Here is a 21,424-nt window from a genome sequence, read left to right on the forward strand (position 1 = left end):
GTGGCCACATACATGTACACAAACAGGCTGCCATATACCACAGCTTGTCGATGGCACTCAATCATGTCCAGCGTGTTTTCTTTGGTCAAGCGCAGCCAATGCAAACAGCCCTGGATGGATTTGCTATATGTTGATGCAGCAACAAGGATGGAAGGCTGGAAACTCAGCAAGTCCAAACATTATAACCTACTCAGCAAAATCACAAGTCCTGTTCATTTCAGATTATTAGTTAAGGAGAGCAGTGCTGACGGTGCACAGGAGGTCTCACTCGGCACCACAGAACATCCAAACTCTGCCATGGTGAAAGTGCCAAGTTGTTAAGCTGCAAAAACCCAGAAAGTAGTTTTACCCGAGGAGATAAGGTTAGCTAAATTTGTCTTTCATATGCTTTATTTTGGGCTGTGTTTCATCTAACTCTGTTCCTCTGAGAAATCTAATTTGATCCAGATTGGAATGTCTGTGATTCTGCTAAATATTGTTTTTTTGTACACTTCTCTTCTTTAACCTTAGTTGTTCCTCACCTTAATCAATTCCTTCTTTTAATTAAATACGTAATGTTTTAATTATATATTTATTTTAACCTTCGTTGTTCCTCACCTTAATCAATTCCTTCTTTTAATTAAATATGTAATGTTTTAATTATATATTTAATCACATTTTTGCACATATGTGACCCTGGACCACAAAACCAGTCACATGGGTCAATTTTCTGAATTTGAGATGTATACATCACCTGGAAGCTGATTAGATACTGTAAGCTTTCCATTGATGTATGATTTGTTAGGATGTGACAATATTTGGCCGAGATACAACTATTTGAAAATCTAGAATCTGAGAGTTCAAAAAAATCTAAACATTGAGAAAATCGCCTTTAAAGTTGTTCATTTATGTTTGCGGTTATGCTGCATTCACTCACAAAAATAAAAGTTTTATATATTTACTGTAGGAAATTTACAAAATATCTTCACGGAACATGATCTTTACTTAATATCCTAATAATTTTTGGCATAAAAGAAAAATCGATAATTTTGACCCATACAATGTATTGTTGGCTATTGCCACAAATATACCCGTGCTACATATGACTGGTTTTGTGATCCAAGTCACGTATACAGAGTATGTGATCTTTCATAAATCCCACTTTAAAGAAATAGTCCTCCCAAAAATTTAAATTCTTTCATCCAATTTACTCAATGTAATTCCACACCTGTATGACTTACTTTCTTTTGTAGAACATAATGGAAAATATATTTAAAGTCAATTAGTTTCAAAGCAATACTGGACCTCAATGACTTTGTATAAACAGAGCTCTTTTGTGTTCTACAGAAGAAAGTAGTATATTTTTCCGAATTTTTGAGTAAACTACAGAATGACTTGAGTCCAGTCCGAATATAGCTTAATATGCTAGTTGTTTCCAGAGTGGTCAATTAAATGCAAAAAAATCTCCTCGACCTTAGTGACCTCTGAAAGGGATGAATCAGTATCTTGTAACTGCCACGGAGGATTGTGGAAACACACATGCTCGCCGAACCATTCAGGCTAAATAAACAGCAGCGATTTAGGAAGCAGAAGTTTATGCTAGTAGGTCTCTCTGTGGCTGCACTCAATACATTTTTCACGTGGAGCAATTTTGAGTTTGAATGGATTGAGGTTTCTCAATCTCATCACTTTATTTACGTTTCAGATTTTCATCTTTTGCGGTTGAGCTTCATATTTTTGGTGAATGGTGATGCATAGCTGCAAGGCATTTCTTTTGGCTACCTTGGAAAGCTCTAATTTGGCGTGTAGGCCTAAAAATCCTTCAAATGTCATTCTTCTTTGTCCGTGATCAAAACGGACTGCTGACCTGGCTGAAATACAGAGAGCAGTTTAGAAAGCAAGCAAACCCAAGGCCAAAATAATTTCATCTTTAACTTTCTGATCCCCTTTGTGCTTTCCACACAGTTATGGCCTTGCTAGGTAATAAATGTCTCTCTTTATTTGTTAAATATAAAGTTTCACATTCGCATCGGGTCAAACTAGAGCTCCGCATGAGTCTATACCTGCAATCTAAAGATTATTACTTTCTCATGATGAATGTTTTTCATATCCATTATTATTTTCTCATTCTTTTGCAAGTACTGCATTTCTTTTCTGCTTAGCCATCCAATGCAAGGGAAAAATGAACCCATACATTCACCTTGAGAGTTTAGATATCCGTTAGCCGTTTGATTATGAAGTTTGTTACGCTTGGCATATCAGTAGAGCCAGCTTATCTGAGCACATTCCCGTTTGAGCTGGAATGATTACAGTAGGACTATGACCATCTGGAACACTGGCATATCTTCAGGTATGGAAATCTTCAAACGTCCCACTAACCAAGGCCAAGCAAATTAGGGCTGCTCAGTTATGGCAAAAATCATAATCACAATTATTTTGGTCAATATTGAAATCACACTTGTTTGACACTATTATTGGTGGGCGATACGATCAATGATCATGATCAATTTCATGATACGAGTAACTTAGATATCAGTTTATTTAGATATTGTGGTATAATAATTATTTTGGTGAGCTCCCACTGACTAAGGAAAATAGGTCTGTCTTTGTTTGTTTCGTGAAATCTCATGTTGTGTGACATTTCAGTCCCCACAAATTTAATTAATTATCTTATTTCAGCTTCCGCATTAATAAATGTCAGTTATCTGAGTGTAATCCCTGCATCCCTTTGCTGCTGCTTGTATGTTGTTCCAGTGAATTTTTTATTTGTCCTATCCTGGGGTCTATTCCTTCTTTTTTATTTTATTCTAAATATAAGTTACAAATTTATTACAAAACCTTTTCATTGTTTCATTTGATCCATAGCTAAAACGATCCCAGTCATCTTTATGTCTCAATCTATAATTTTCAAGATATTTTACCTTAAGATTATGAATGTAAAACGTAGAATAGTTTCAGGTTAAAAATAATGCCGTAGGGTCGGACAGTGGCCCCATAAATCTTTAATGGTGGTGCTTGGAGGTTTGTTGTCTGAGGCTGAGCTCAGTAAATCATCTTCCTTAGCTCTACACTTGTCTTCAGGCCCAAAGTTGCAGATTCAAGTGAAAAGTCTCATTAAGAGCAGCGGATTATTGAGTGCAGACCCGGATGGCTTTTATCCATTGACTCTGCTCTCACCAAATCCCTCTTGGTTACAGCCAATTTACTCATGAAGAAAAGTGAAATATTTAACACTTCCCTCTTCTATCAATCATGTAGGTTAAATCCGAGATCATGCGTTAGCACTCGGGAACTGGAAACACTGACAGACTTTTCAGAAAAAATCCTTACTCTGAAACTTTGACGAAAGCTCAAAATACACTGGTAGAAGTGCAGTCTGGACTTAATATGAGAGCGGCTTGTTGGTTTAAGTGAATTTTAAAAGCTAAATCCTCATATGGCATCTTGGCTGATGGGCTGTTTTTTCTTGATCCGTTTATAACTGTGCTCAAAGCAGCTTCAGAGTAAATATTCAGCTCTGAATTGCAAACCTCACAGGGTGTTCGCTCTGACAGAATGACTTAGATGTTTTTCAGTCATGTGCATTTTATTTGTTTGAGCGGCCGGGCACTTTGATTTAGGTTGAAGCATACCTGTGAATGGAGAAGATAAGAGCTCCAATGAATTATGTTTTTTTTTTTTTTTAGTTATGGTGTTGTTCTCAGTCGTATATCAGCATATTAAATCCTCCAGGCATTGATTTTTTTTTCAGGCCTCACTGCCTTTTTTTAAACATAATTTAAGAGCTACATCAATGCATTACTGCTTGCCTTTTGAATATTAAATTTGTATAAATATATTGGAAATGCAAACATTAAACACCAAAGGCACAAAACTTAATGCACAGTTAGATCTCTTGGCGGCTGATATTATTTTTAGTAGTAGTTGTATATATTTTTAAGAAATCAGTATTAATAATTAATTGTGCATTCTTATTTATATTGTACTTTTTATTTATAAAAAAAATATATATATAAAATAATTTATTAATTAAAAAAAGATATGCACCTTTTAGCATTTAAAATGTTTTTTTTAAATATATTTTTTAATGTATTTTTTTTCTTTCTATTCTTTCTTTCTATAGTTTTAATAGCTACCATGAAAACAGTAGTAACATAAATATAATTATCACCTAATTGTTATCTACCAATTCTTTTTCTTTTTTTTACTACATACATTTGAGCAAAATAACAGTTAAAAAAAAAAAAACTTAAGGTTTTTTTTTTTTTTTTACCTTTCTTATTCTATAAATCTTAGAAAATAGAAAAAAAAAAAATCCAAAGCTTATTGATATTTTGGTAACCTCCAAAATGTCCTGGAAAAAAAAAATTACTGCCAAAAATGGTTTCCTTTCTTTCACTTTTCTTTTGAATTGGTCTGTTGTGTGCTTTATCTCCATGGATATTATCCTCATATGCCTGTTTCTAGTAGTTTAATTTCAAAATGATGGAGAGAATCTGACAATGGGAGGAAGGGAGAAAGCCTGCATCCCTCCTACCGGGCAGTGTTAAACCACTTATTTCAAGACAAACTGGATTAAAGACAAAAGCTAAATTCCACATTGCGCTGCAGAGGGCCTGACATTGAAAACAGGGCCTGTATTATGAAGATGGACACTTTTATGCATTTGTTTATGCAGGAGATGATGGAGATAGAGCCAAGCACTAAAATCCCTTTCAGTCTATGACTGGTGGTCGTTATCTAAGGGTTCAGTCTTATCAGATTTTGTTCTGCCTTTTAGATGGTTTTCTGCCTTTCTGTCTTGTTCTATTCCCCTGTTCAAGCTCATCTTTAGAGAATTAAATGCCATTACAGGGAAATGAACATTATGCACATAGAACTGATTTTTCTGTACTGTGTCATAGTGCTTCAAGAGTCCATTCTTTTATAGTGGCACGTCTGCATAGACACGCATATAGTAACGTCTTCAGCGTGCACATATGGATGCATTCAGGTCCGCTGTGTTTTTCCCAGTGCTAGTTACTAGACAGACTAGAAGTGACAATTTTTTTTTTCAGATGGCCAGGTAGTGTGAAAAAGAGTTTTACTATGTTTTTCCCCCCGCACAACCTGAGGATGTTTTCGCTTGGTTAAACACAGCCACATTTAATCCAGCATTGTGCATCAGATACAATAAGGCAACACGTTCTTGCTCAAATAATGTGTCGTCTTGTGAGAATTGGAGATTTTTTTCCCAATAGGAAAAGTCAACATGAAACTGTGTTTTGCAACCCTTTTTACTTCAGTAATATGTCTTCTACCATGGTCTGTCTGAATACTCAATTCTGATTGGCTGGAAATTGTGCAATAAAACCGTTTAATGCGCAGGAAGTCAGTTAAAATTACAATTCTATATTAATGTGCTGCTCTCATTGAAAAGGAGATCGCACTGCACACAGAAACAGGAACACAGAAACTTTCCATTTAGTGGCCTATTAACTTCGCTACTGAATCGCTGCATTATATTACTCCGCAAAGAGGTTGTAACATTGCTGTTTTTGAAGTAATTAAACTCACAGCTTGTTTGATGGTAAAGAGACGCTGCACAGACGCAGGTAATTCACACGCACATCTCTCTCTCTCTCTCTCTCTCTTGATAGGTTAATTCATAAAAAAAATGTTATAATTCAATAAAATAAATGTAACCTAACCGCACTACTTACCGCACTACTTTTTTAAAGCAGTCGGAATGTTTGCTGACGAAAATAATTATCATTTTAATCCTTCCATTCAAATATAACGCTGAAAACATCAATGACAGCTTTAACTTTTCAATGCTGGCAAATGATCATGGAATTAGTGGGATAATCCACGGCTAGCTGTGCATTAAACTGTTTGAATGCACTCCGCTTCGCATTGTTCTGTTTTTTTTTTTGCCTCCATGTCGTGCATTAAAATGTATTTACTTATTTAGTGGCACAGGATATTCAATGAGAAAAATGTATATATTGAACTTGATTTTATCAGTTGGGATACTCAGGGTGCAAATAAAAACCTTTGTTTTTAAAAGTGTATGTGAGTGAATTAAATGGGAATCATGTAAAGTGGGCTTTAGACCCAAATGCAGGCTTGCTAAAACAATGTATTTATAGCTATAAATTGGTTAACATTATCCAGTAGTTCATGCTGCTGTTGTCACATGAATGAAAAAAGGAAAGGGAAATGGAAATGAAGTCTCCTTTTTTTTAGGAATAATGTTCTGATCTTGTTCAGAAAGATCAGTGTATTTAAAATCTAAATTGGGTCAATTTTGATTTCAAACAATTGTACATGTATCAAAGCAAAATGCTATATTAAGCTGGAAATAATATAGGTCGGAACATGGTTTAATGTTTTTTTGTTTGTTTGTTTGTTTGTTTTTGAGAAAAAAATGCATCAGCATTAAAAAGTTTCAGAAAGTTAAAGCTGCATTCCGTAACTTTTTTAGGTTAAAAATTATCCAAAATAAATTTTTGAGCAAGTACATAACCAGCCAGTGTTCAAAACTATCTGCTTGCCTTAGCTCGATTCAAAACGGTAAGCCTGTAATAATGTTTTTAATTCCAGTAGTACTGGTGGATTTCTGTGGGAAATTCGAGCATGTCATTACGTCACATCTGTACACAAAGAAGGTGTCCCGGCTAGTAGGCTATATTGCGTGTGAGGATGTTGGAGGTGGAGATTTATAGCCTTTTCTCACAGCACTTGATATAATTAAACTTATCAATTTGATGGCGGATCCAGAAAGGTTCAAACGACAATCACCAGTGACAACTGGAGATTCACCCGTTGTAAAATGCAAAAGACTTCGGACTTCGGAGTGGCTACAGGAAAAAAAGAGACTGCAACCGGGCCCATGCGAAAACAGCGATAAATATCAGAAGGGCATTAAATGTAGTCACGCAATGCTGATGTTGTTAACATTAACAGTTTGAGAACAAAGTATAATTTGCACTGTTTAACGTGATATGATAAGCGATCGTTAGATTTAATCAGTGCGATTTACTGCAATGCTTTTTTTCTCTTAGTTGGTCAGAACAAAAGTGGATGTTTGTTACTTGTTCAGATTACATTTTCCGGTGAAAATTCTTATGTTGGTCATACTTCCAAAAAGTAGAATCTGTGATTGCGAATGACAGTATCTACACCGTCGCGGCGACCGACAGCTGCACATTCTCCTCAAAACATTGGATTCATCCGCGCTGTGCCGTGCCGAGGCACAACCCACGTAAAGTTTATAATTCCGCGAATAACTGCAATTGCAGATTTCGAACAGAGATGGCGACAAAGAGGGAAGCTACAGACTGCAGCTTTAAAGGGTTAGTTCACCCAAAAAGTTCTGTCAGTAATTACTCACCCTCATGTTGTTCCAACCCCGTAAGACTTTCGTTCATCTTTGGAACACAAATTAAGCTATTAGGTAATTGATATCTGCCAACCCAGAAAAGTTAGTAAAGACATCGTTAAAATAGTCCAAGTGACTACAGTGGCTCAACCTTAAGTTTATCAAGCGACGAGGATAATTTTGGAAAAAACCCCCCCAAAAAATAACGACTTTATTCAACTAGGCTATTCATTTTCTTCTCTGTGGGCCTCTTGAGTGAGTTCACGTAGTGTAACAGAGCAGCGCTTCTGGTTGTACGTCAGAACGTAGGCTCACTATTGGCCAGCATCACACACATGACAAGCGTCGGCCAATAGTGAGCCTACTGTACGTTCTGACATACAACCCAGAAGCCCTGAGTTACACTACGTCAACAGCTTAGGAGAATGACATGGAAGAGAAGAGATGGTTGAATAAAGTCATTATTTTTGTTGTTTTATGCGCACAAAAAGTATTCTCGTCGCTTGATAAACTTAAGGTTGAGCCACTGTAGTCACTTGGACTATTTTAACAATGTCTTTACTAACTTTTCTGGGCTGGCAGATGAAATTACCTTGCAGCCTATGAAGGAGTGAGACAGCTCTCAGATTTCATAAAAAATATATTAATTTGTGTTCCGAAGATGAACGAAAGTCTTACGGGGTTGGAGCAACATGAGGGTGAGTAATTACTGACAGAATGTTCATTTTTGGCAGAACTAACCCTTTAAGTTATACTGAAAGTATGAGAACGTTATTACATTTGCATGAAATATTATGCAATTAAGCTATTTTTCCTCACAACAATGTGCTCTGATGAATTATACACAAGACCAAGAACCAGTGTTATTTTAGTATTATTTAAATATTATTATGTTTTCATTCAACCACACTTTATTTTGTTAATGCTTTTTTGTATTAATATATTTTTTTATGTATTACTGTTTAGGTTGAATTAATTTTTTGTTTTAGTTTATTTATTTTCAGTTAGTAATGTAGTTGCTTCATCTTAAAATTATAGATATACTGTAATATCAGAATTGTACATGTGTAAATATCTTCTACACACACAGAGAGAGAGATTGAAACCTACGCAAATCCCAGGGTCTATGTGTTTTGGCTCTGAACCTGCAAGTGCTAAAACCCATGCTGGTTTTTGAGAGCCTGCACAGTCCCAAACCTGCAGCCGCCTCATAAATCCAGTGAGAATCCTGTGTGCAAGCATTCACACTCCCGCATGACCTCACTGACACATCTTCAGCCTCCGCTAGAGCTCCACAATCGCTCTCTCTCGCTCAGTCTCATCCCCACTGGGCTTAAGCGGCGTTAGACCGCCGGTAATATGTATAGAGTTGAGTTTTTATTTATTTATATATTTATATGTGTGTGTGCAAGAAACTGCCCATATTTGCAGGCTTTTCATGAGTGTCGGCTGACAGGGTTATGTGGAGTTCAAGATTCTCTTGTAAGTGCACTAAAATGACAGATGCGTCCCCATAACTATACTTATTTGCAGAGATTTATACCTGTTGAAAAGTATGAACGTCTCTCATACTTTCATCTGTTTGAATTCACAGTCCTTCAGTGCTAGATGAAGATTGTGTAATACATCACCGCAAAGCTCTCCCGACCCATATAAAAATCCCATATCAATGAAGAGAAACATTCAGGCGAGAAGTGTCATAGATGTGAAGACATTTTGAAAGCTTTTTTCCTGCAGTGAATTCTTTGACTCCGAGGATGTTATTATGCTTATATGCTGTGTGATCATCGCTGTGTTACTGGTGCAATTCACTAATTAGGGACATGATCTGCCTCTGCCTCTAATATTAAAATTAAATATTTTAATTACATGCACACAATTGCTAAAGCATCAACAATAGGGCCCAAAACATTAGATTAAGCTTTTTTATTTTTATGTATATTTATATTATTAGATGTATTATTATATTATTCATTTCACATTTATTTGTGGAAAAAAAAAACATTTGCGTTTTCATAGTTAGCTAGGTGTTGCACACCACTGAAAAAGACATGGATTAAAAGATTGATTTGTTCTGGATTTCATCGATTTGTTCTTTAAGAATCGATGCTAAATTGTTTAAATGAAAATCATTTCTGAAAACTGTTATTTTTGCTTAGCTCTACTTGCTGCAGTAGTTTTTTCTTCTAATTTTCTTCTTTACTTCAACTGTATTTATGTCCCCAGGGGGGCAATTAGTTTTATGGCAAGACATACAAACAGGCAACCATAAAAAAATAGCAAACGATACAAGAAATACAAGAAATTAACTTTTTTGAGATTTATGTGGGCAGTTGTAAACTTCATACCACGGTAGTTTAGGTTCTAAGATGCAGAACCTGCCTGGCTACAGTTCTGTATTTCTCTTCAGTCGGACAGTTCCGCCTGGCCTCTGTAGCCTGCCGCTTCAAGGCCCCCGTGGGACGTCCCGTTTACGACCTCTTCCCTTCAGCCTGCAGTTCACTCCGCCGGGACATGCATGCGCGTTCCACCTGAAACGGCTAACCATACGCAAAATACCTTGAGATAATCTCAAAAGATCTCAAAATACCTTGAGATCTTATCAATATTTATCATGTTAACCATTTTTATTTATGTACACAATTATTGTGTGTAATATCTTACTTTACTCATTTTATGTATGTTCAAGCTATTGTTGTATTGCTTATTCATCTTTCAGGATCATTAATGCATGCATCATACCTTCGGTCAGCAAACTTAAACAGATGTCACAGGAACTAGAGAAACGGGCAGTTAACTTGATGTTGTGCCAGACTTTAATTGATGACAGATTGATATGTCTTACAGACATGGATACTGTACTGCAATATGTATATATACAGTATTTGTATATTATTAAAACGATTATCTATTCAATTCTCTCTTTTTTTTAAGCCTCTCTGGTGGCATGTGGTCACACATTCAGAGCTGTGTGCCTGTCAGGACTTATGGTACAGGTTATGTCATTTGGGACATGCTCTGTACATCTGTGCTACATAACATGATTACATGGGAAGTGGCCTGTTACAGACATTTCCCCTGTGAGCAATAATGTGCTCTTTGTCTGAAGCAGAGATGACCAAAAACAGGACCAAAAAAAATCAATATTGTATAGAACAGCTGGACATTAATGCAGAACACATACTCACTGTCTCATATTCTGTTAGGGAGTCAGCAGGGAGGGGAAACAATTCTCTAAGTTACAATAATGGTGTCTTGGACTGACAAAATTGTTCACAAATAACCTTTAGGGGGAATGCTTTGTTAATTCTGCCCGCATTAATCTTTAATATCAGCATTTTCCAGATGTACTGTACATAACATCTTTTATCAAAATGAAAAATCTGCCATTCACTCACTTTGTTCCAAATCTGTGGAATACAAGGAGATGTATTCTGTTCTTTTCCATACATTGAAAGTGAATGGAGGTGAATGCTAGCAAACTCTTAAACTGACAAAAAGTATAAATATAGTTCATATGAGTAAAGCATGTTTCTAGCTGAAAATGTTCCCGTCCGCCGCAGATCTGAAATATAATTTGCAGTTCTGTGTTGCGTTATTTAACTTATACGAAACATGCATTTATCATAACTGATGCCAAAAATTACGATTTTCAGCAAATAGCGACTTCAGTATTGGTCTATTCCTCGCATATAGTTTCATATGGCTTTGAATATGACATACAAGTCATATGATTTCTGTGGTTCAACGGTGTCTGCTCTCGTTCACTTTCATTGTACTGGAATTGACTGTTAACATCCTACCTAACATTTCCTTTTGTGTTCTGCAGATGAAAGTAAGTAATACAGGTTTGGAACGACATGAGAGCGAGTAAACATTCGTTTTTGGGTGAACTATCCCTTTAATGGCGATCGACGCGGCCTTGAAGTAATCATTTGTGTGTTTGTTTGCCGTCCGTGCCGAATGAGTTCCGTGTTTGGAGGAAGTCATAAAACTGCTCGAGGGTGTCCTCGATCCAAAATCAACATGAAAAAGGAGTACTGAACTCTGCAGCTGCTCTACTGGGAACTATACAATGTATCCCCCCTTTTACTTAACATGTAAAATATTCAAACACTTCATAAATACTCTGAAATCATTTTCATGTTGGAGTGTTTAATATCAGCACTGCGGTATGATGGATTGGCACCTTTATGAGGCCATATCTTGTTTATTTGATTAAGTCTGTAAAAGCCGGCTGTACGAGACAGAGATAAATGCGGCGTTGCCTTGTGCTGTGACGTCAATCTGTACTCGCTGACCAGCAGTCAGTGACGCTACGTTTATTATTCTGGGCTCTCTGAAAAATGTGGAAAATGTGTGTCTACATTTGGCCAACGGTTTTAAATTGTTTGCAGTGACTGGAGATGCAAAGATCTGATTCTCGTTAACCATCGCAGGCCTCGCAAGGATTGATGTCACGATGAAACCGTAGTACGTGCATGTATGTATTGAATAACACTTAAAACTCCCAACAAATTGCTCATTATGGTTGCTTGTGTTCCAGATTGGGCTACAGTATTTATTTTTCCGATCTCAATTTACTTGCTGTTGGATCTGCTGCTTATTTTCTTCATTTCTATTTCATATTTAATGCAGTTGGAAATCTTTGACTTATTGGTCAGTCTCGGTGTTGATTTACTAACAAGACCTTGTCCAGACTTGAGCTCAAGGGTTTGAAGTCATACAGAAAAATAAAATGGTTCTCCTCATTGAAATGTTCCAGTCAGTTTGTTCTCATCTATGTTTTGTTTTCGTGCAGAAATTGCCTCCCTAGAATTTGCCTTAAAGGGACACTCCACCCATTTGCACAAAGCTTTGCATTGTTAGAAACCCAGTCATACTATTGAGTGGTCGTGCAACACTCTCTCATTTTCCCCTGAGACGGGAGAAATCCGTTATTTACCTCTTACACTTCCTCCCACAATGACGCAAAAATCGTCATTTTGCGTCATTGTCGGAGGAAGTGTAAGAGGGGGGGATTTCTGTTGAGACTACAGACACTCGTTCCTCATCTTTCCCAGGGGCGGGACCCGCTCACGCTACAGACCTATTACAGATCAGTGGGTGGGACTTTACTCTCTGAAACTGAAAGCAATATCCTCCATCTTGTTTGAAGCTAAGCTAACAGGCGCTGTGGAGACAGATGTAAAGTTATGACAATAGCGGAGGAGAGTACTCAATATGATATAGAAGAAGAGGATTTCGGAAGTCTGATGCTTGAATCAGGTGTTTGTGGCTAACGTTACCTTTACAAGCCGCATTATAGCGAAGAGCAGCCGAGGCAGAAGACCTGCCTGCCGCGGACGAGGAGCCCGGACTGGCTCGAGTTAGGGTGGACTGGTGGCGCCGGTGATCTCACTATGCAACTACGAACCGCTACGAACACAGAGATAGAGTCCGCCTGCGGCAAAGAATTTCAACGATGACAATTTCGCCTGGACGAAATCTCTAAATCAGACGAGGACACGGACGTTTGTGTTGTGAACTATCCTAGTTTCGCGCCGCATATGTTCTGACTGAACATCCAGGTACCATGCAATAATTCACCTTTTCGAAAGAAATACAAACGAGGAGTAATGCACTAATGAGTTCGCCAACTAACTAGACATTTTGTGTGAAATGAATTTCAAGCTCTGGTGGTAGCTAGCCTTGTAGACGGAAGAGTGATTTCTCTTATAGGCAGATATGCGCTGTTCTGGATTAGTGGGAGTGGCTTGCGGAGCTGTGCAATGTGGTGCATTGTGGGAGTTGTTGTCTTTCATACAAATGCGTCCTGAAGTTATTTTTTGTCTTTCCTCGGTCACGAAGGCACCAAATTCAAAATTTAATTTACATTTCGACTACATATATGACCCACTTTCAATAAAAATCAATGTTCCTATGGGTGGAATGCCCCTTTAAAAATGTCATTCATTTTTATGTAATCAATTCAAATCAAGTCAGCCTAAACTACAATGCTCCTGAAAAGATTTTATTTATTAATTTGCTGTTGTTTTGTTCAGTTAATCTGGCTATATTATGTTTTATTATTATTATTGCATAGGCCTACTTATTTAGTCTCTTTTTCTAAATGAAATCAAGTTCATTTTTTGTATGTTTTTGATTGTGCCCAGCCTAATTTATTTTATTGTATACATTTGATTCTGCTTTTTTTTTTTATTCAGTCATTTTGTGCTCTCATCCATGTTGTTTTCTCTGTTTTTGTTTCTCAGAAGAAGAACCTACACCTGCTGTTGAGCGTGTTTCTTCTGGGCTTCTGGGGTATCATCCTTCTGGCTTGCCGTCTTTACTGGATGGGCAACAAACCTCCAAACTTCTCCAACTCGGACAACCCTGCAGCCGATTGTCCCTGTTTCCTGACTAGAACGCTAACGTTCCTTTTCCTCCCCGCCATGAACGTTTGGCTCCTCCTGTGCCCTGACATGCTGAGTTTTGATTGGTCAATGGACGCCCTGCCTCTTCTGAGGAGCATTGCAGATTGGCGAAACCTCCACACCGTTGCCTTCTACGCCTCGCTTCTGACGCTGACGTGGTTTGGCCTTCGCCAATACCCAACCAAAATCAAGGAGACCAACGGGAAAGCCAATCATGTAGCAAACGGGAAGTCCACGAACGGACACAGTTGTAGCTCTGATTATGAACTCTCGAGTTTTTACTCCAACTCAGTGCACGTGAATGGAACAAACGGTACTGCAAAACACTATTCGTCATCTTTACCCACCACAGAGAGTTTGGTGGTCTTCTCATTGGGTCTACTGGTCGTTCCCTTCCTGCCTGCCATCAACCTGTTCTTCTATGTGGGCTTTGTGGTGGCAGAGCGAGTACTGTACATCCCTAGTATGGGCTTCTGCCTGTTGGTAGCAGTGGGGATGAGAGCTTTATACATTAGATTGAGGAGGAAGTCCTCCAGAACTTTGGTTCTAGGCTGCTCTGCCGCCCTGGTCCTTCTCTTTGGGATTAAGACCGTGTTGAGGAACCGTGACTGGCAGAACGAGGAGATGCTATACAAGTCAGGAATATCTGTGAACCCTGCTAAAGGTAATTTTAATACAGTCCAAGTAATTCAGAAGATTCAACCTATTTTCTGCCTATTTTCTGTTCCCTATTATGATGTAATTATTCAAAGATATTATAATCACTATTAGAAGCTTTCAAGATTGTTCTCTATTCCTGTGTTATTTTATTATCATTGAGATTGTATAATAGGTTTTATTAATATTTTGAACTAGTATTTTTTCTATTTTCCAGTTTCATTTCTATGTAGTTTTTATTAAATGTCATTTTAGTTTTAGTTATTTTAGTACATAAGCTAAAGTTCAACTAAATGAAACTAAATTTTGCCTTGGCAACTAGCTAAAATTAAATAAGTTTACCTTTTTTTTTATATATATATATATATATATATATATATATATATATATATATATATATATATATATATATATATATATATATATATATATATATATATATATATATATGTGTGTATGTGTATGTGTGTGTATATGTATGTTTATTATTATTATTATTATTATATTTCAATGAACGAATATTTTATTTGATGTGACAAAAATGTTTTTTATGGTTTTAATTCTAGTTGACTGTAATAGCCCCGCTCTATTCAGACCATAATTCTAGTTTATTCAGCCATATTGTAGTATTTAGTTCAAAGTCAAGTTCTCATCCATCAACAGTACAACAACCAGGAGTTGGAAAGTGTTACTTGACGATGGGAAAGCAGGATGTGTTGCAATCATTTATTTCCCCAAAATAAAAATAAAAATGCTATTGCAAACCAAAAATGGCAGTTGCTCATCATGAAAAGTTTTGAGGTTTGAGGTTTCCTAAGCATCTCTTCATTTCTGTACTCCTTTTAGTTTAGTGGTGTATCTCTTAAAGATTTTCATTTAAATATAAAGCATTCATTTATATTTTTTTAACTAAGTGATATTGACATTTACAAAGTGTAAAAATACAAAAAACGAACCGCAAATGCCTTTAAAGTGCTATTTTCCATTAACACTGAGAATATTACTTATTTTATTTTATTGTAAGCATTAGCATAATACATAAAGCATAATGCTAATGCTAGTGCATTAGATTAATTTAAAAGTTCCTTCAGTTTATCACTCACATTGATTTATGCATCCATTTTTTTGTGTGTAAGAGAACCACTGAAGTGTTAAATTATCATCCTCTCTTATTAAATTCAATCTATTAATGACAGCCCGTTATCTTCATTTGCGAAATCTCTCAAATTGATTATCACAATTTCATTTAAATCATTTATCAAGCCAGACTGCATCAATATGACTGTAATTACCTCCCCGTGATCCAATTTTACAGGCTATGGCACTCTCACCCCTTTTCATGGCACAGATACTATGCATGGGTTGAGTCTAAGATTGCATTATTTTAATGTAATTTACTTTTTTTCCCCTTGCTTGTGCCTCTCGTAAGCACTATTAACCTTTGTGAATTTCAATTTCTGTATCCGCAAGCACAAAACATTTTCATAAAATTTCACAATGTTGCACTGTAACCTAACCGCAACCAAAATGCAACAGTCTGGAGACCACTTCAAAGATTAAACCAATAATGTAACAAAGAAAGTACATGCAATTTACATATTTGGATAAGCAGAAAAAAAATTTACCACACGGCAACATGCATATTACGTTTTAGTTGCTAAATGTGTGTTTTATACAACCATGATAAAATGTCGTGGAAAGTTGTTTTTATTATTTTTATTATTTTCATCATTATTTAATTATTTTAAGTTATTATTTTTCCGTAGTGCATACTTACATCTCCTTTTTTCGGAGGAAAAAATGGTAGTTTTTTAGTATTTTGTAGGTTGTTTGTCCATCGATTTCAGATGTGTCAAGACTCATTTCTTTTGTTCTATTCATTTAAATATGTTTTATTCTCCTTCCTCAGCCTGGGGTAACTTGGGAAACGTCCTCAAGAACCAGGGAAAGGTGGCGGAGGCCGAGCAAGCCTACAGGAACGCTCTGTACTACCGGAGGAACATGGCTGACATGTTGTATAACCTGTGAGTGAGCGAACTTCCTCCTCGCGGCAGACTCTATCGATCTGTCCTATTAAATCTCAGAGAGGCCAGACAATGACTGTCCCCAGATTCATCAGCCTTCCAGAGGACGGTGACAGGGACCCCCTAGACACATTAACCTCCACAGTCAGGGCACTAAGGCACTTAATACATAATTCATAAACCGCACACGTTTGGGCTATTCAGTTATCCATATAAAGCAGTGGGATTGGGAATCCTTAGGCACCTCACAATTCGATTTGGCTTTAATTCAGAGAGTCGTGATGCGATTACAAAACGATTCTCGATGCATCTCAATTTTTCAACATACCCACTTGCCTGAGATTAGTGTGACAGATTTTGCACACTCCATCCCACTGCATGGAACGTTATCCTGCAAATGTTTTTATAATAAACATCATTATATTATTCATAAGAAAAGTATATATTAATAATTAATAATATAATCCTTTAAAACAATTTATATTCTGATTTCTAGTTTTATTTATAATGTGTATTTATATGTGTGTGTGTTTTTATTTGTTTATTTTTCCAGAATAATTGAACCCATCACAGTGCATTTGGGGAAAAAAAAAAAATTTTCCTCCAGCCTTCTGAAATATTAGTGCAAAATCAAGGGCTTTATGTTAGTTTTTGTTCTCTGGAAGTCAATTTCATAGTTATGTACCTCAAATATCATTGAACAAATTTGGATATAAATGAATGGTTTATTTATGACCCATTTCCTTTTTCGTCAGTATTAATTGTGTTGCACTATTGGGTCGTAACACCATACTTTGAAACTCTTCTTGTTTTTTTCTTCTTCCTTTGGATTGCAGGGGTCTGTTGCTCCAGGAAAACAATAGATTCTCAGAGGCCCTCCACTACTATAAGCTGGCAATTGGGAGCAGGCCAACACTGGCTTGTAAGTACAGCTTATCTTTTTATGAACAATTTCAAGCCTTCTCAGTCTTTACTGGGTCCAGGCAACTACAAATTGAATTGTGTGTGTGTGTGTGTGTGTGTGTGTGTGTGTGTGTGTGTGTGTGTGTGTGTGTAGGTGTGTAGATGAAGTCCAGCATTAAAGAAATAATGATTATTCACAGGCCTAAACAGTTGCTCTGTTTCCACTCTTGTCAGGGAATGACAGACGTTTGATTTGATTTCAACTGGGGGGAAAATTCATGGCCAAAAATCCTTTCATACTATCTGGCAAATATTGTGCAGTGGGGCCTTGGGATTTTTAAAGTGTTAGTGCACCCAAAAATGAAAACCATTTCATTGGTAACCAGACAGTTGACAATAGCCATTGACTTCCATAGTAGGGGCAAAATGCTATGGAAATCAAAGACTGCCGTAAACTTTTAGGTTGCCAACATTCTTCAAAATATTTTATTTTGTGTTAAACAGATGAAAGAAAGCCATACAGGTTTGAAACAACATAAGGGTGAGTAAATGATAACATAATTTTCATTTTTGGGTGAACTATCCCTGTAAGTTTAAGTTTTGCTTCACAAAAGGATAAGACAATTAGTGCAATTTCCTGATGACTTCCTGATTTCAGAATAAATGCAAATGCGTCCGTATTTTAGCAGCCAGTGTGTAATTAGGCTGGTTTTTGTGACGTCTGTAACAGATTTGTAACAGTGTAAGATCAGAGCAGCCTTCAGGAGACTGATGTCTACTTTTCCTGATTCCTTGCTGCATGAGTCGTGATGGATTGTCCCATCCTGTGATGTAAACTCATTTCTATCTGTGGTTCTGTGTGTATATTATGGTCTATTAAGTTAATCAGAATTAAGCTTGCAGCTGGAGTGGATATTCCCCTGCTGATTCAGAGTTGATTCTGGCCAGGAGGATAGTGAATATGTATTGGCACCTTATCGACTAGACTGCAGGCCGCCGATCTGCATAAATCAACTAGTTCATTCCACTAGCCCCAGTGGAGGTCTTTCTTTGAGCCTCAATAAGCCTCGTTACCTTTTGCATGGATATTCACCCGTTTTCTTTCCCATTCAGCCGCCTACTTGAACACAGGAATTGTCCTGATGAACCAGGGCCGTCTAGAGGAGGCCAAGCGCACCTTTGTCACTTGTGCCGATATCCCAGATGAAAACCTGAAGGATCCTCATGCACACAAGAGCTCCGTCACCAGCTGCCTGTATAACCTGGGAAAGCTTCTTCATGAACAGGGTCACCAGGAGGTGAGCTGATCTTTGCACAGTTAAACCCTTTAGTTTTAAAGTCTGTTTACACCAAATCTGATGGCATGATCAAATGACATGAAAGTGTAAGTCTCAACCCATTTTTGCACCACAATTGTAATTTATAAACCTTTTTTTTAAAAAAAGGTTTCACAGGAATTGACTTTTAGTCTGAGTGCTTCATTATGCTTTTAGTTGTGGCTTTTTATTGAATTAATGGTGTAATCCTTTTTTAGGAGGCCATATCTGTATATAAAGAGGCAATTCAGAATATGCCCAGGCAGTTTGCCCCACAGAGCCTTTATAATATGATGGGTAAGTTTGTCTCATTCCGAGTCATATGTATTTTTATATTTATATTACTGCAGTTTATATTTATATACAAGCTGTATATGTGATTGTTGTCTATCGCAGCATACCTGTGGGATTTTTATGTCTCTTGGAGGATAATATTGTTAAAAATGAGCATAAAACATTCAATGGAACTTAAAAATAAATAAAAAATAACGAAAGTAGTTTTTCATTATAAAAAATAGTCAAATATTATTAAGATTTAAAATAAATGTATTTTATTCCTGGCAAAGCTGTTTTTTCTGTCACAACCATTATGCTTTTTTTATGCATTATGCTTTAAGCTAGCTACAAAATAATAAAATACACAAGATAAGCTAGGTACAGTAAGCTGTCCACAAGATAATTTAAATATATTTCAACTCAAATCAATATTTCATGTCCATACACAGTATTTATTTGGTAAGAATTTGTGTAATAACTGGGATAATATACAGTCAGTAGGTCATTGTTGCAAAATAAACCACTTCAGGGTGATGCAAACCGTTTATTTTGTGATAAAGACTGACTGACTGTACATTATCCCTTACATACTGTAAGTGTAACTCCATATTGTTGTTTTTTTATCTTGTCTCACAAGTCTGGGTCTGTTACTTTATTGGTGCGTTTGAACCCATTTCCAAAGCTTTCTTTGATCTATAGAATTGATTTTGTCAGCTTGAGTCAACAGCTTCACATACAAGATAAGTTAGACGCTTTGTACAACACAGAGAGCGTGAGAATCGTTATCCCTTTTTATTTAAAGCATGGGAGCAAACTGTTGGATTTTAATATCTTATGCAACACATTTACCAACCCACAGCTTTCCCTCTCATCCATTTTCTCACAATTATCTCATCATAACACTCATTTCTCCTTTCCCTGTTTGTTTCTCCCCAAGCTCATTTGTGGTCACTTGTCTTTTTCCGTGTTCTTTTGTTTGTTTTTGCTGTTTCAACTGTATTTGGCTCATTTTAACAGCCAAAATGTACAGCTGTGTTCTCTGACCAACTAAGCCAAATACAACTTTACTGAGGAAGTCAGATTGTGTCAAAATGTTAAATAATTCTTTTAAATAGCTAAATAGACCAACATGTGTACGTTTTGTACATTTGGGTCAATGACAAAGCTTCAAAAAAGTTTTTTTTTTTCAATCTTTTCAAAATGCATGTAATGCATATTCATAATGCAGAGTCAGGAATTATGTGTTTTAAAAAAATTCAATTCAATTACATATAAATTTACAAAATTACAAATACAAGTGTTTTAGTCAACAGTCTCCATTGAAGTTGAAGTGGTAAATTGATCAAAAACAGAATAAATCACATGATATCACATTCAGAACGTAAGAACTGGAATAGGCTACAGTGCAATAGATTGGTTATATACACCGTAATTGTGATTGAATAACAACAAAGTCATGTTTTTAATCAATACAAAAAATAATTTTTAATTAAAATATCAAAAATGCACTCCTCAAAATGACTTAATGGACTTTAATGGAGCACTATAATAACTATTAAACAAGATCCCCTCTCTCTTTTCTTTTTGCGAGATATACTTCTCTTGAACTGTGATTAGATGATGATTACTGTTTTTTATATATATAATAATAATACAGAAAATTCCAGAGTTATTTGACTTGAGGCTGTTTTAATGACCCACATGTCCTATATTTGACACCAACACAACACAGACAGACTTGTATTCAGATTGGCGGGTCATGTGAAACCCCAGTGTAGTCACGTACCCTCTGCTTATGTTATGTTTGCTCTAATTACATTACATTAACAATGTTTAGGCTGTGTTATCTCAGTGAAGTAGCTGTGATTTGCTCTTCTATAATATGTCTGAGAGGAGCGTGTGTGTTATTGCAGATGGGTGTTTATATTAGATGATGTTTAAAGGATAGGAGTGTGTGTTTATACTCGTGTCTTAAAGAGTCTGCTTTTACATCTGGATTTATAAGACTGGGGTTGGCGCTAGGACAATTGCTGAGCTGAAGGCCAGAGAGGGGCGCTGTATTTTTTATAGTAGTATACATCATTTTTTGTTTGTTTGTTTCTTATAAATATTTTCTTTCTTTTTTTTAAAGAATTGTTAACCAATTAATTTAAGTATTTAAATTTTTAAAGTTCGTTTTTGCTTGTGATGTATTTACTTTTATTTTAAATTTTTAATGTAACTTTTTATGCTCAGTCCAAAATTAATACTGAACCAAGTGTGAGTAAATTTGTATTTTATTAAAAAGATTAATATTTCAAATAAATAATTTTCTTTTGAACTTTCTATTCTATTCATCTAGCATCATATTAGATCCTGAAACGTATTAGAATGATTTCTGAAGGATCATGTGACACTGAAGTCTGGAGTAATGATGCTGAAAATTCAGCTTTGCCATCACAGGGATGCATTAAATTATAATTATATATATTATAATTAATATTTTGCTGT

General features: G+C 36.3%; 1 protein-coding gene across 2 annotated transcripts in view; it reads left to right on the forward strand.

The window, feature by feature from the left end:
• tmtc2b (transmembrane O-mannosyltransferase targeting cadherins 2b) overlaps positions 1–21,424 on the forward strand; it is a 105,474-nt gene that overhangs the window by 61,914 nt on the left and 22,136 nt on the right. For both annotated transcript variants that reach the window (XR_014607688.1, XM_084124120.1), the window contains exons 3-7: positions 13,597–14,422; positions 16,325–16,439; positions 17,276–17,361; positions 18,456–18,640; positions 18,877–18,955. Coding sequence is in view for 1 of the 2 variants with exons in the window: in XM_084124120.1 (XP_083980246.1) it covers positions 13,597–14,422; positions 16,325–16,439; positions 17,276–17,361; positions 18,456–18,640; positions 18,877–18,955 (1,291 nt within the window). In the remaining variant the exon portion in view is untranslated. The remainder of the gene's footprint in view (positions 1–13,596; positions 14,423–16,324; positions 16,440–17,275; positions 17,362–18,455; positions 18,641–18,876; positions 18,956–21,424) is intronic.

The sequence above is a fragment of the Abramis brama genome (assembly GCF_963993115.1).
Source record: "Abramis brama genome assembly, chromosome: 9".
NCBI lineage: Eukaryota > Metazoa > Chordata > Actinopteri > Cypriniformes > Leuciscidae > Abramis > Abramis brama.